Source organism: Pararge aegeria, chromosome 2 (assembly GCF_905163445.1).
Source record: "Pararge aegeria chromosome 2, ilParAegt1.1, whole genome shotgun sequence".
NCBI classification, from domain to species: Eukaryota; Metazoa; Arthropoda; class Insecta; order Lepidoptera; family Nymphalidae; genus Pararge; species Pararge aegeria.
This window is the reverse complement of record NC_053181.1, coordinates 15317293-15332247: the sequence shown is the minus strand read 5'-3', so window position 1 is coordinate 15332247 and position 14955 is coordinate 15317293. Positions and strand designations below refer to the sequence as shown.

The 14955-nt window shown below is 37.3% G+C and overlaps 1 protein-coding gene across 1 annotated transcript in view; it reads left to right on the top strand.

Moving 5' to 3' along the window:
- The window catches only part of LOC120632927 (insulin receptor-like), a 123612-nt gene extending 108840 nt beyond the window's left edge, over positions 1–14772 (top strand). The window contains exons 20-26 of the mRNA XM_039902959.1: positions 709–957; positions 1311–1399; positions 1684–1915; positions 2215–2433; positions 3022–3102; positions 3912–4158; positions 7964–14772. Coding sequence (XP_039758893.1) covers positions 709–957; positions 1311–1399; positions 1684–1915; positions 2215–2433; positions 3022–3102; positions 3912–4158; positions 7964–8202 — 1356 coding nt within the window. The 3' untranslated portion in view covers positions 8203–14772. The remainder of the gene's footprint in view (positions 1–708; positions 958–1310; positions 1400–1683; positions 1916–2214; positions 2434–3021; positions 3103–3911; positions 4159–7963) is intronic.
- Positions 14773–14955: the final 183 nt, after the last annotated feature.

Genomic DNA, 14955 nt, shown 5'->3' with positions numbered 1-14955 from the left:
TCCATTCTTTAATGGCACAGGTCATAATCTTTTTCCTTCTTGCACTTGCAGCCAAGTCAAGTTGTACTTGACGGCGCATCTCTGTTATTTTTTCCTACCCAACTTTTAACAACCATACCCATCTTGGCGCCTGCCTTTGTTGCGCTATAAAAGATTTATTATTGCTCTTTGTTGTCTAATAAATTCTATTTTTATTTATCTTCTAAACCATGCAACGGTGGAAGTGGCTTACATTTTTCACAGATATTATAAAAAATAAAAAAATAAAAATAAAAATTGTTTATTTCGGTAAGAAACAAAGTGGTATCAATATATCGCTGAAGCCTTCTTTTAAGAGTAGTATTACTACCTGTGTCAAAAGACTCCGCTCTTCCATTACAATTAAAATAAACTTAACAAAATACATTAAAATGAAGATATGTAAACAAACAAACAAAACAAGAGATACAATGATATACAATAGGACATACATGTTATAAAGAAATTTATATGATAATAAAAAATTATATACAAAATAAGTATGCGTGTTTCTGTGTATGTTTGTTTGTGATATTGTATATGTAGAAATAATTTAATTTTAAATCGAAAAAAAGCATATTTTGTAACATATACATAGCAGTGAACTCACTTTTTTATGCCGTGGCGGGTCGCTAGTTGTTCTATAATATTAAAATCAAATAAAATTAAAAAATATATTTTTGGTCGTAGGAGCGCACGGCGGAGTTAAGCTACGAGTGGGTATGGGGCGTGGTCGGCGGCTGCGCGGCGCTGTTGGCAATCATCGCCGGCGGGATATGGTACGCGCGGCGTGCCTTGCTTCCCCTGGCGGAGACCAACAAGCTGTTTGCCACCGTCAACCCCGAGTACGTCTCCACCGTGTACGTGCCCGACGAGTGGGAGGTGCCGCGAGGTCACATCGAGTTTATACGGGAGCTCGGACAAGGCTCTTTTGGCATGGTATGTTGTTATTCTACCTTCTCTCGCTATTATTTAAACTTTACACTTGCACTTCTAAGACTATATATTATGATATTTATGTTCTATATATTCTATATAGCTTATTTGCTTATTAGCATGTATATTTCTTAAAAATTGTTCTACGTGTACATACCTCGATAATATTATGGGATTTGTCAATATTTTGACCCAGTTGCATCATGGATCTTGGTCAACTCGGGATGGGTGGGCGATGCATTGTCGGTTGGTACGGGACCGAAGCCAAAATATCGAAATTATTAACGGGTGTAATAGCATAGCATTAGTTAGTAATATCGAAATTCGTAAACGATTAATAATGTTTTGTTTCACAGGTATATGAAGGTCTTGCTAAGAATATTGTCAAAGGCAAACCGGAAACTCGATGCGCTGTGAAAACTGTCAATGAGCATGCCACTGACAGGTGAGACATTTTGCTTACACGCAGGTTAAGTCCTAGTAGAAAGCCTTACCAGTTAGCTACCTAATGCACACCTATTTACTTCGTCAAAGGATTATTTCGAATGCATTCCATTGTAATTCGAAAAAAACCACGCCTAAACCAACCAGTACTTGTTCCTTGCATGCCATGACAAGTATTTATAGGCAATGGTTTCCCCACTTGCCGCAACTTTTGATCCCAGTTCCATCAATTATTAGTATGTAATAAGAAAAAAATATATAATGTTTATTGAATTATCTATGTAGGGAGCGCATCGAGTTCTTGAACGAGGCGTCGGTAATGAAGGCGTTCGATACGTTCCACGTGGTGCGGCTGTTGGGCGTGGTGTCGCAGGGACAGCCCACACTAGTGGTAATGGAGCTGATGGAGTGCGGTGACCTAAAGACGTACTTGCGCTCGCACCGTCCCGACTCGGAGTCGTCGCTGCCCAAGAAAGGGACAGCTAATGTGCCGCCCACGCTGCAAAGTATACTGCAGGTGAGCGAGACAGATAATATTAACAAGTGTTGCATTGACACTTTGAAATGCTCTAACAGCTATCTAATCATAATAAAATTACCCAAGATTAACGTAGTACCACGTTATAAACAATGCAAATTTCAAAATAGTAATTTTGTTAGAAATCATATGTATCAATTCTATAAAGGAACATTTTAGTTATATATATTATTAAAATTTACATAACATGCTGCATTGTCGTATTAGAATAACTTTTTCCTGTGATGACAAAATGTAAGATTGGGAATAAATAATTAAATAAATAAATTTGTTTTCAGATGGCTATAGAAATAGCGGACGGCATGGCCTACTTATCGGCCAAGAAGTTCGTGCACCGCGATTTAGCGGCACGAAACTGTATGGTGGCCGGAGACCTCACCGTGAAGGTGGGCGACTTCGGCATGACCAGAGACATTTATGAGACTGATTACTATAGGAAGGGCACCAAGGGCCTACTGCCCGTCCGGTGGATGAGCCCTGAAAGCTTAAAAGATGGGGTAAGTTGCTAATTATATATATTTAAACTTATAAGTTTGATAGCTCATTGGCTCATTGGGCTTCATCATCCCTTTCCCTCGCCCAGAATGCAACTCTAACTTTTTGGAGTTACATGCTTTTATAATATAAGCAGTTAAAATATGTCATATTAAAAAACGGTGAAGGAAAACATCGTGAGGAAATCTGCATGACTGAGAGAGACCATAATATTATCAAAGTCATGTGAAGTCCACCAATCTGCACTTGGCCAGCGTGGTGGACTATAGTCTATACCTTCTTATTATGGGAGGAAACCTGTGCCCTGTAGTGCGTTGAAAGTGATGTAATTTATAAGAAGCAGAATTTCAACGGTATTTCTGAAAGCATGAACCAAAAAGTCAAACCAATTGACGGACCGTTATGACAGTTTTATTCCGTCTTATTGTACTTGGGAACTTCGTAGTAATATTTTAGAATATGGGTCTTAGTTTTTGTGCAAATAAAACTTAAATTATCATGAAAATAGTAGTACGTAAATATTTACAGTGAAAAGATAAATTGTGAGTTGATTGTTGTAGATTATATAATATGTTCTTCTTTTACTACAGGTGTTTTCAAGTAACACCGACGTGTGGAGCTATGGGGTTGTATTATGGGAGATGGCCACGCTCGCTATGCAGCCATATCAGGTGTGTATATTTACTTGTTACAAGTCCTGGCATCAATTATCGTTCGTGTTCTATGACAGATACCTGTTGATTGAAAAAGGAGAAAAGTTGCATATTGATAAATCCATATTAAGAATGTCCTCCACATTATGTTCATTAATTTTCTCTTTTGTAACAGTGGATTTTAACCTCTTTTATAAAAGTATAAAATAGGCAGGAATACTGTAGACCCAAAAACTTAATTGCTTCTGAGGAAATACAACTTGTTTGAGTGCCCTGAGCTAAGCGTAAGGTCACTTTAGAGTAGCCTAAAAGCTTGGAGGCTACTTATTTTGATCGCCCTGAATCGACGTTTCGGTTGGGTTGGGGGCTTTTTTGTGAGCGGAAATCTCAATTTAGTACAAGAGATAAAATTTATATCAAATTCAAATTTTATTTATTTCAAGTAGGCCAACTTTATAAGCACTTTTAAAAACATCAAATCCCTCATTAAATCCCCTAATAATTGATGAAATTAATATGTCCACCTGCAAAACCGAGGCAACAGGGAATAGGAGAAGTTTACCCCCGTTTGTTGTTACACGTATATCCACTTGTGCGCCTATGCTAGGAGAGTTGATAAAGCTGTGGGAGAAGACAAAACTTTATCCTTTCCCCTTAAGAGAAAAATGTCTACTGCCCAGGCTAGCAGTGCAGGGCGACCAAAAAGTTTCGATACTACTGTACGCGGGTGTAAAAAAAGTGAATCTTGAAATGTTTTTGTGACAAAAGCATACGATTATTTTGCATGTCAAGGTTTAGTAATAGTAAATTGTATGGTGTGGTCGCAGGGGTTGTCGAACGAGCAGGTAGTTCGGTACGTGGTTGAGGGCGGTGTTATGGAGCGACCAGAACACTGCCCCGACCGCCTCTACGAGCTGATGCGTGCGTGTTGGGCCCACCGACCCAACCAGAGGCCGTCCTTCCTCCAACTCGTGGCTGACCTGGCGCCCGCCGCGCAGCCGTACTTCCGACACCGCTCCTTCTTCCACACGCTGCAAGGCCAAGAGATATACGCGTTGCAGCGCACCGCCATGGGTAAGTAGTCCTTACAGCAATATCACTTGATACTGTATCTCGATGCATAGTCAAAGAGCAAAATACAGTTCGCACAATCTTTCTTGGCCGGGCTGAAGTTTTCTGAGACGTTCCCGCACATACCACGTTTATAAGTCACCTCGGATTATTCGAATTCTTATATCTGCACAGTTACTCGTGACTTATTTCAGTCCGGTCAACTTAGTTCGCGCGTATTGTACGTTATGATAACAGTCTTGAAATTCTTAGATGTACGCATCGCAGCGCACTGCAATGGGTGAGTACGAACACGCATCATCATCTCATCCGATGGATGTACACTGCTGGACATAGGTCATCTATGAGTATAATTGCACTATCTTTTCTTGTGCCGCTTTCATAAAACGGTTTCCTGCGACTAGCTTCATTTTGTCTCCTCTGAGTGGGAGTTGTTCTAACACTGCGTTTTCTGTTGGCCACTTTATGTTTCTGCTAGCACCTTTATATGTCGTGGTGGAAAAGCTTTATGGCTACCTCCTTTTCTCGGGTAGGATGGAGATTATGTTGGACTCCCCCTCTGAAAGATTCACCACGGCATTTCCCTCTTGTTGGCTTTACTAGACGCTCGGGGAACCCGTTACTTTCCGGATGTGTCACTCTAGCTGCTTAGGACCCACAATTTACACTTTTTAAAACTATCTCAGCACCTTAGTTTTTCCTAAGCATCTCACTTCTGATTTGATCACGTGGTGATTCTTCAAGATTAACTGTCAAATTTTACAACTTCGATCGTATATTCAATATATATTCAAAACAATGCTAGAGGCCACTGTCAGGAAATGTTACTTTTCAATGATATGGATGAGATCTAGTTAAATACGGTCGTACAGCTTTCGTTTAAAATAATGAATACTGTTAATTGAGATTACCGTTGATGAACTATCGAGTTATCCGAAGAGCAGCTTGAACAAGCATGAGAGGATTGTTTAATTATAATCTTACAGACGGTCTTGGTAAACTTTGATTTATGACCTGCAGTGTACAGCCAAAGGTGAGCTACGTGCAAACTACGATCATACCGCGTTGCTGTGAGCTGTTGCCAACCAGAGCTTTTTAGCCAGGGCAGGTTTAGGTTAACTATATTTTAAGGATCATCTCCCAATGAATTAAAAAAACTCTAAACATGGGACACAGTGGTAGAAAATCTTACACTTGGCACTTAGAAGTTATCTCTCCGGGAAGTTCAAGCATGTATCATGAATATTGCCCTATTTTATCCCTGCATCGCGTACGCGTGACTTATTTCCGTGCGGTCAACTATAGATTGCACGTACTATGCGTGTATTCGCATTAATAATGAATGAACATCCCTTTAGAAAGAGAACTTACCGATTAGCAATCTCCTCAAAAAAATATATACAATATCATCTGCGTCTCATTTTCCCCTATTATTCAGGATTTTAAAAATCATTACACTATGTCACTATGTTTTCTTTGAACGTTTACTTAAAAAATAACATGATAGTTGATTTGTTTTGGTTCTACGCGCACGCGCACTTATAGTCTTTCAGAGTTCCTTGGTCCTGCTACATGGTCGCTAATAAATTTTTATGAATAACTTTCTCATAGACACGTTTTTACTACTAATAGCGGCGACCTAGTTATGGTGTACAAGTTCTACTATTGTGAAAAAAAATTAAAAAACAAGTAACGAAAGAATGTTTTTTAGGTAATGCGGTGCTAAAGAAACAACCTATAATGGCTATAGAAAGTGTGATGGGACGGTGCGCTGGCAGAACCTATCATCGCCCGTCATGCACTAACAAATCTTATATCTTTAAACTATATATATAATTGAATTCTCGGAATCAGCTCCAACGATTTTCATGAAATTTAGTATACAGGGGGTTTCGGGGGCGATAAATCGATCTAGCTAGTATTCATTTTTAGAAAATGTCATTTTATTTGATTTTTCCGGTAATAACAGATTTGGTGCAACGAAGTTGCACGGGTCAGCTAGTTTATCTTAATTCAATTAGCTGTACTAAACACATATTGAATGTTGTGCAGTGATCGTTTCGATTCTATACATAAAAGCGCTGCCGGACAAAAAAGACAAAAGTCACTGTGTATTGAAAAGTATTCTGATTATTATCGTGAAAGACTGTCCCATGCTCGGACGAGGTCCCATCTTGGTCTATATACTCGGTAGTATTGCATTGTCTATGTATGCCCTTATTATTGTTGGGAAACTTCAGTAAATGATAACATAGAAGTAAATTGTTATTATTGTATATAAAGTAGTATTTGTACCTAGTAATGTTTAATTCTTGTTTTGTTGCACGGTCGTGCCGTACAGAAGTGTGTGCCGAGCAGGCGGCACTCTGTTCACTGTAAGTAACGGTCATATGCATGTTGTACGTACTCAGACTTAGATCACTCTTCATGTGTTATCATTTTCTGAGTGGCCAAGTGTCATTGTAGCGTAGATAGCACTCGATATTGTCTTTACTCGCAGAACAAAGCAAATGCAGTAGTAATGCATATTACCGCTTTTTAACTATTAGAATTAGGCTTGATGTTAAACGAATTTATTTAGCGTTGAGTTTTACCGCTATGATTTTTTTTATTGCTATATTATCTTAATTATTCGTAATAGCTTTTTGTGACAAAGGAGACGTTCCAAAAATGTACGGAGCGGTGGAAAAGAATTTGCACCCGCTATTTAAAAAACTAATTTAATGACTTATGCCCTGGGATAATACAAATCTTGATAGATTGAATGATCTATTACGTCTTCTTACTGAAAACAATTAGTGAAGTGGTTGACTAATACGTCATTTAAAAAAAATTGCTCATTGAATACGTAACAAAGAAAACAGATATTGCCGCGTTTAACGAAATGAAGAACAGCATTGTCATTTCACTGCGCGGACAACATGGACATTTCACAAAAAATGGCCATCTTGTAAATAAGGTTGCGTAGGGCGGTGATTTTAATCTTACTATAATATAACTTTGTATATTATTATATTTTATAACGTATTTTAATATATTATATAATTTGCAATGCTTTTAGAGATTTCGCTCGGTGTGTTTTATTTTAAAGTGATTATTATTAATGTCCTTTGTAAATCATTATTCAGTATTTGGTCATGTCACTGTAAGAAAGAAAAAAATAAACTGTTCAGTAACTATATGATATTTGGTCTAATGAAAGGGTTAAATTAATCTTAAATGGAACCAGTTAAAAGTGGGATGGATGATAGTATTAGAAAACATTGCAATGCTCCGGCTAAAAAAGAACTGCGTTGCTATGATTTAGCTCTGCACCCGAACTCTGTGCGAGAGGTACTTTGGATATAACGGCTTGAAAATATGTGAGGAGTCGAAAAAACATAATCTGGAGTTCGATCGTTGCACAACAACGCAATTTGAGCGAGAATACCATAAATTATGACAATGGGGATCCACGGGCAAAACTGATCTCAGAGAGCGCTACAAGAGATCCTGCAAAGTAAATTTAGATCAACATTGTTTATTTTGATTGTTTGATTCGAATGATTGTGATTGATATGATCGTACGTGGAGTATAAATTAAAGAAAACAATCATAATAATATAAAAAAGATGTATGTTACATAAGGTAAGCAAGCGTTTTACAGCTCATAGCCCGTGGAGTTTGTATTCTTAGTTTAGCCGGTTCGCTTATGCGTCACCGGTCGGTATAAATGGGCATTGTGGATTCCCATTGCGTTAATCGCAATTTGGTATTGTCTAGTTTCGCAATCGAGTCGCAGATTCGGAACAGTGCGCTTCTGTTGCAGTGGAGGAGGAGAGTGAGTCCGCGGAGGTGAACGTGGGCGCGGTGGCGACGGGCTCGGGCTCCAACCTGTTCGGCGTGTCCGGGCGGCTGGCGTCGTGGGTGCGAGAGCTGTCGTCGCTGCGCTCGCGCGCCGACGACGACGCGGCCGCCGAGCCGCTGGCGCCGCCCGAGCCGCGCGCCATCCCGCTCAAGGCGCGCGCGGCGGGCCCCAACGGCGTGCTGCGCGAGCAGACGTGCTAGCCCCCGCGCCCCCCGCACCGATATCTACCTCAGGCCGCGGCGCCGCCCGGCTCTTCGAATCCTAGGAGTAAGCGTAGCTAGTGAATCGTTCGCAGCGTCGTTTTATTTATTACCGCCGTCCGCCGTGACCCGGCGGCCTCTGCATTTATCAGGTCGAGCGCCGCGCGGGTCCCGCCGGGACCGAAGAGCGGAGTGAATCCTATATAGTTTACCTCAGTAAAATAGTTGTATCGATGTCATTTGTGACGCAGCCTATTATCGTTAAGTTTACCGTGTAAGCTGTAAAGTGTGTATAGTACCTAACCGTGACGTAGTGAGGTCGTGTACAAATTACTTTAGTTCGTTACTTTATATTTGACCTTCGAGAGCTCCCGTTCCGGATGGAAGCGAATGTCCGAGCGAGTGTCGAATTTGTAGTTTAGCTTAAGTTTTTGTTATTGTTGTAAGCGCTTTTTTTGAAAGCGCATCGCTTACCGCGATGCAGGTTTGCCACTCGTCGCGTCTGTTGATAATACTCAAAGTTCGATCGGCGTATCGTTTTCGTTTGTCGTTTCTATTTTATAATGAGGAAATAATTTTCATAGATCGGATTTAACCACCAAAGACTTGATACAAATCAAAACGCTAAATTAAGATTTTATTATTATATTGTATTTAGATACGTTATTATTTTGTACATGTAGCGCTCTTTGCGTCGAAGGCGTCCCTTCGAGTACATAAGACGAAACTGAAATCGATGTGTTCCGTATCAATTACAATGCAATAGATATTCTGCCATTGTTGTTACATAGTCGTTATATATGATAATTTTACAATTAATGCGTAGCGTGAATTACCTATACTCTGTAGCCAAAGTCTAGCTGACACGCTAGACCTTTATACATATAACTGACAAGTGGACTCGCGTAGAGCTACGATCGATCAGTTGACTAAATAACTTATTATCCCAGTGGACGGCGACGACGGCCACCGGACGTCGCAGTCGTACGCGTCGAGTAACGGGGAGCATGTATTGATGCTTTTACAGTAATTCATTAGATTAACGAGTTATATTCGAAAGTTTTAAGAAAAATTTAAAATAGTTAAAGATTTTAATAGCATTCTTTATTATGTAAAATATACGCTAGACGCACTATATGTTACAGTATGAAATAGTGAGCTATTTGTACAATAGTTGTATATCCAACCAAAGTTAGACTCCATTATACAACAATCCTGGACATTGGACCGCGTTCCGCGCGGGCGGGGGCCAATGTGATAATGATAACTTTACGATAATGTGGTTTAAGGGTATAAACGAGTGCCTTCAGAAATCCAGCCTTCATTGGAACGCAGGATTGTTGATTGAAAGAGGAACATGACACGAATACACGAATGTTGGTTTTTTATTTTTTAATTTGTGAGGTGGAGCGTTGCATTAGCTACATTTATTAATTAAATTTTAACATAATTATATAATAATTTACCTTTATTACTGACATTTTTATTTACAAACTGATAAAATGGTATATGTATATACAAACCGTTCCTATTATAAAGACTAAGATAATAAAAACAAATGCAGGTACCACAAGTTGTTGGTTGAAGTGACTTACAGCCGATCTAAAGAAGTTATCATATTGATGCATTCCTTACATTTCCCATACTCCCTTAATTACATACTTACTACAACTTCGCAGGGAAATCCCCATTACATCTGATCACATACGGAAGTTTCACCAAACAGACCATTGTTAAACTGGTTGTGCCCAGAGTGTCTAGAGTATTGTCACTAGATGGCGCTTTTGCAATTCTATACAAAAAGTACAAAAAGTAGTACTTCTACGTGATAAAATAGGCACTTTGTCTCCGTATGAGTTTCTCCGTTTCCGCTTCCGTCACTTTCACACAAAGTGACGGATTTCCTAAACAATACTATGTATGTATCATTAGTTTACATGAAACTAGCACTGATGCTACAGGACCCCATTTTAACGTCGCAAACTGTAGTTACTGAGTTTAACGATTGAAAATCAGGGCCCTGATTGGTGGAGCCTTTCCCTGTGTCATGTTTGCGAATTTGAGTGTTGCACAAATTAAATAGCAGTTCGGGCAATTTTAACGACGCAATGATGCACTTATCTTATTATTACTTTGTTACAAAAACTTTTGTTTTTAATGTAACAAAATTTGATTTTAATAAATACAAACTGTACCGATTGCCAATAAACCAAATGATCAATTATTTATTAATAACGCGTTGTAAAAAAAAAAAAAAAAATATTAAAGACGAAAAAATATAGGAAGTTGTAAACTTAACTTTGCCTCGGATTATCTTATAATTAACAAGCTATTGTGACGTGAGACCTCTTTCTGACGTTTCGAGACGTTTTTCTTTAACTAAGGACAGCTAAAGTAGTTAATATAAATAACAGATACGAGAATGGGCTTAGTGGTGTGGACTTTTTAGATGAATTTGCTAGTACTCGTATGTTATTTATACAACGTATTATAAATCGCGTCTGATATTTGGATTTGATCCACGCAATTTAAACTTAATTAAAAATATTGTATATAACTACTGATTACGTACGCATTGTTAATAAATTGTTAACAATTAAAATTACACATGTTCTGCAACATTTCTAATTGTATATTTGAAATGGTCTCAAGGCGCGTTGCATTTAATCTTCAACTTTCTTTTCCAGTGAATTAACCAGTTTTTGTAATAAAAAATGAGAAAATCGAAACTAAGATATTGCAAAGTGCCTTTAGATTCAATACAAAAATAAATATTACAGATCACCATGAGTAGTTCCTATTTTTTCAATTTAGCATGAAGTCGTCGAACAAAATGGGTCAATTTTTCTCCTTATGTTAAATAGAAATATAAACGAACTTTTCATCTGATCTGAGCTCACTTGAAAATTACGTCATTGTACAAAATGAGATTTTAATTTGGTCTCAATACCAATAATTATCAATCGGCCAGTTTGATAATAATAATTGTTGCACGGTGTAGTATATATATTTTCTGTATAAAATTGAGAACCGTTATAAAAAAGTTATAAAAGACTCATTTTGTTGGATGACGTCACGTACAACCGGTAAAAATATGAACTACCTGTGTTAACTAAGTTATCTGTAAGACGCCACTCCCACGAGCTTTTTTCACGGTTTATTTGACCAGATTACGTAAAGACCGTTTAATTTGATTGTAGGGATGGCTCAAAAAAAGAGGGGGCTGATCGGGATTATTTTAATGCAACAAACTAAAAGTTCGTTTCCAAATCGTTTCCAAGTTCGAAAAGTTTTTCATGGATCGTTATTTATTAATCGTTAATAGTCATGGTTCGTTTTTAAAAACTTTGTATTATGTTAAAATGGCAGCTGGTTTCATAACAGTTCTAAGGAAAGTATTTGCAAAGCTTTCCCTGATTAGAACATTAAATTCGACAATCAATGTGTATTAGCAATCAATTTTTTAGATGGGTTGCCTGGCAGACTTCGCTACAAAGCGATAAGGCCGCCTGTATTCTATTTCTTTCTTTATGTTTCTATTTTCTTGTATATATCCTTTTTATTTTAAGTGGTGCACAAATAAAGTGTAATAATAATAAGCAAATTTAGTAACAAAACGCTTTATTTATTGTCCTACGCCAGAAATGGGTCAACTAATTCAAAATCTTAGGAAGCCCTGATTGAATTTATTACTGTAGGTAAGGCAGTATAGAATCTTTAAATTTAATCTGCCACTAAAAGTTTTTGGATCAGAATGATTATTGAATTCGGACGTTAATAGACGATCCAAATGGTAAAGCAACTATGCACCCCAAACACAATACCAATTAGGTTTAAAGCCGTCAAATGATTATGCTTTTTTTATAAATTCGTGTGTGTACAATAACATTCATGAATATATTTTAGACCAGTATTAGTTTTGATTCGTATAGGAACGTTAGCCTTCCCGATCAGTAACTACCTTAATGCGAACTAACTTGGCTGGAGTGTCGTGCGTTAAAAAATGACTTTAATGTAACAGCGGTTGAAACCGCATTTCGAGCCAAGACACTCCACCGTCGCTCTTTCATACACATAACTTAATAGTTTAAATTTTCCGACGTTACTAAAGACGTAAAAGAGTAACTATTATTAAGGGCAGCTAAGTGAGATGCGAGCGCGTTTGCGTGGAGTGGCTGCGGCGAAGTTTCGCACAACGTTGCCTCGAACAGCGTTCCTTGCGGGGCTTAATTCGTCTGTTCATTACTTGCATATCAGGGCATACTAGCTTAGGCGTTGCGCAAACGTTGACAGCTTTGGTGTCACACTAGACACACATAAGACATAATGAAAATCGTGTTTAATATGTCCGTATTCTCAGTGACTATTCTATAGCGTAAGCGTTAACTACGATTGTATGGAATTAAAAGAGCGTTATAATTCTTGACAATGGATAGCGCTGCTTCAATTACATACAAATCCTTGTTAACTGTAATACGATCAAATATGTAGAAAATCTCAGACTAAGCACTCTGGATTTAGACAGAATCGCAGATTGTTTTGACTGCATCGATCAATTTAGTAGATGGTTGTGTGGAGCACCAAATTTGTTCGCACACAATTTATGTGAAAAATTGCCCCGTTGGACTTCGTAATTAGCTTGTTTACAAGAATTTAGTATCGGACCAAAAGTTGATATTGATTAGATATTGAGTATTTGTCAAGTATTTTCTGTTTCAGGATTATAATCGTAATTTTTAGGACGTCACGCATCAGCGCAATGACATGCGTTGACGTTTTAAAACTGCTTAAGCGATAGAAGTAATTCCAACGTAAAAACGGTGTAAAACCGAAATCCCTATGTTGAATGTGCCCAGTGGTACATTAATACCTTGAGGATGATACAAACTTTTATCCCGAGTCACTTCAAACCCGCGTACTTACCAAAGTGTCAACGTTTGGGCAGCACCTCTGCCATGACATTCAATTCGTATGAATTTGTGACGTCAAATATAACTGTTCTTCTTTAAATAGAAAGAGTTTTACGTCACAACATGTCGTTATATTAATGTCATAGAGTATCAAGTCCCAGGTAGCGAGCATTTTCAGATATCATGTAAATGGGAAAAAATATTTGGTTTTAGCAAATGTTACAAACAGAGAATGACTTTAGTTCATTTCCATTCCATTTATTTGCAACAATATGGCTAAACAAGGTGGTATGGTGAATTAGAATCGCAATCAATCATGACGATGGTTGTACCATGTTACGGTAGCCCACACCGAATTTAATGTTTATTACTGTGAATTATTGTAAATATTAAAATGTAGATAATGAAATAAAAAATTATTTATTGACTAGGCGAAAAGTTATTTCATAAAATTCAGAGCTTGGCTCTAATGTTCTGTGTAATTGGTGTTATAACTATGCGCAAAAGTGTATTCTGACGTCAATTTTGAGAATACTCCACTACGAGCATTGTCATTGACGTCAGGAATTGCTGTGACTAGTGTGGTACTATTTGAAAGCCATAGAGAATTCAGTGCCCAGTGCTAAATACTGAACTTTCACTATGAGAGTCCCACGCTATCAATTTAAGTCGTTTTCGGCTATCGAAACAAAAATATCGAAGGAAAATGGACCTTTAGGTTGTTTGTTTTAAAGTCCTATATGCTGAACAGTTGTTTTATTATTTTACAAACGTTTCGTTAGGATAGAATAGAAGAGTGAACAAACTTAAGGTTTAAATCAAGGTGAATTAGATCCATTTTACTCTGAAGTTACAGTATTTCGATACTCGACAACGACTGTTGCTGCAAGCGAGCGTGCTCATATCATACTTAGAGTACTGATTATAGTCTGATAGAATATAGTCCTGCCGCAAATGCTCGTGCGTAGCTAAATCTTGACAAGCTCTTGTTTTTATCAGTATTTCTTATTATTATGATTTCCACCTGATTAAGGCACTTTACCTCATTTTAGTGATTATATTATTCGTAAAATTGTGGACTGATAAGATAATTTCCAATCGATGTGTTCCTCGTGTGATTTGTGTGCGTGTTGTTGTATATATAATGTAGTGTCGGGGTGGCGTTGTGCTATATGCTCAGTTTAGATACAAATTCACCAAACTATTAAGATAGTGGTGTTTATTCGGTTGTATACAAATTCCTAAACTGCGGCCAATAGAAAGCGTTAATTAATGTGATTTATTTGCGTCAGAAGGAAAAGAACAGATAGTAAGTATATGTATCCTTTTCTCTCGCACGCAAATCAAGTCGAAAGTTTGTTAACATTAATTATTGATTTTTATTGACCATTGTTAATACAGGTCTATAAGTACAACAAAAAGAATACCAATGCTTTGTAATAGCCTGTCAATTTAATTCTGTTCAGATATTGTGTACAATCGAATGAAACCAAGTGTATAATTTTTATATTTAATTTAATGAAAACCGAGTACCTATTATTATTAATAATTTTAATATTTATATTATTAAAAAAGTTACAAGAATTAGCAAAAAATAGTTTTGAATATCGATGTATCCTAAAAATAACCCTTGTTTAAATATATTTTATACCAAGTTAATAAAAACAAGGTCTATAACGTTCTTAAAATAAAATTTGTTTTTAATTGAATTGAATTCTTATTGGTTCTTTATCACTTCTTGAAACCCTCACCTCACTTCTTTAGTATAAAATTTATATAACTGCTACAAATATTGTGGTATGATTATATTATATATATATATATATATTTATATTATATTTTA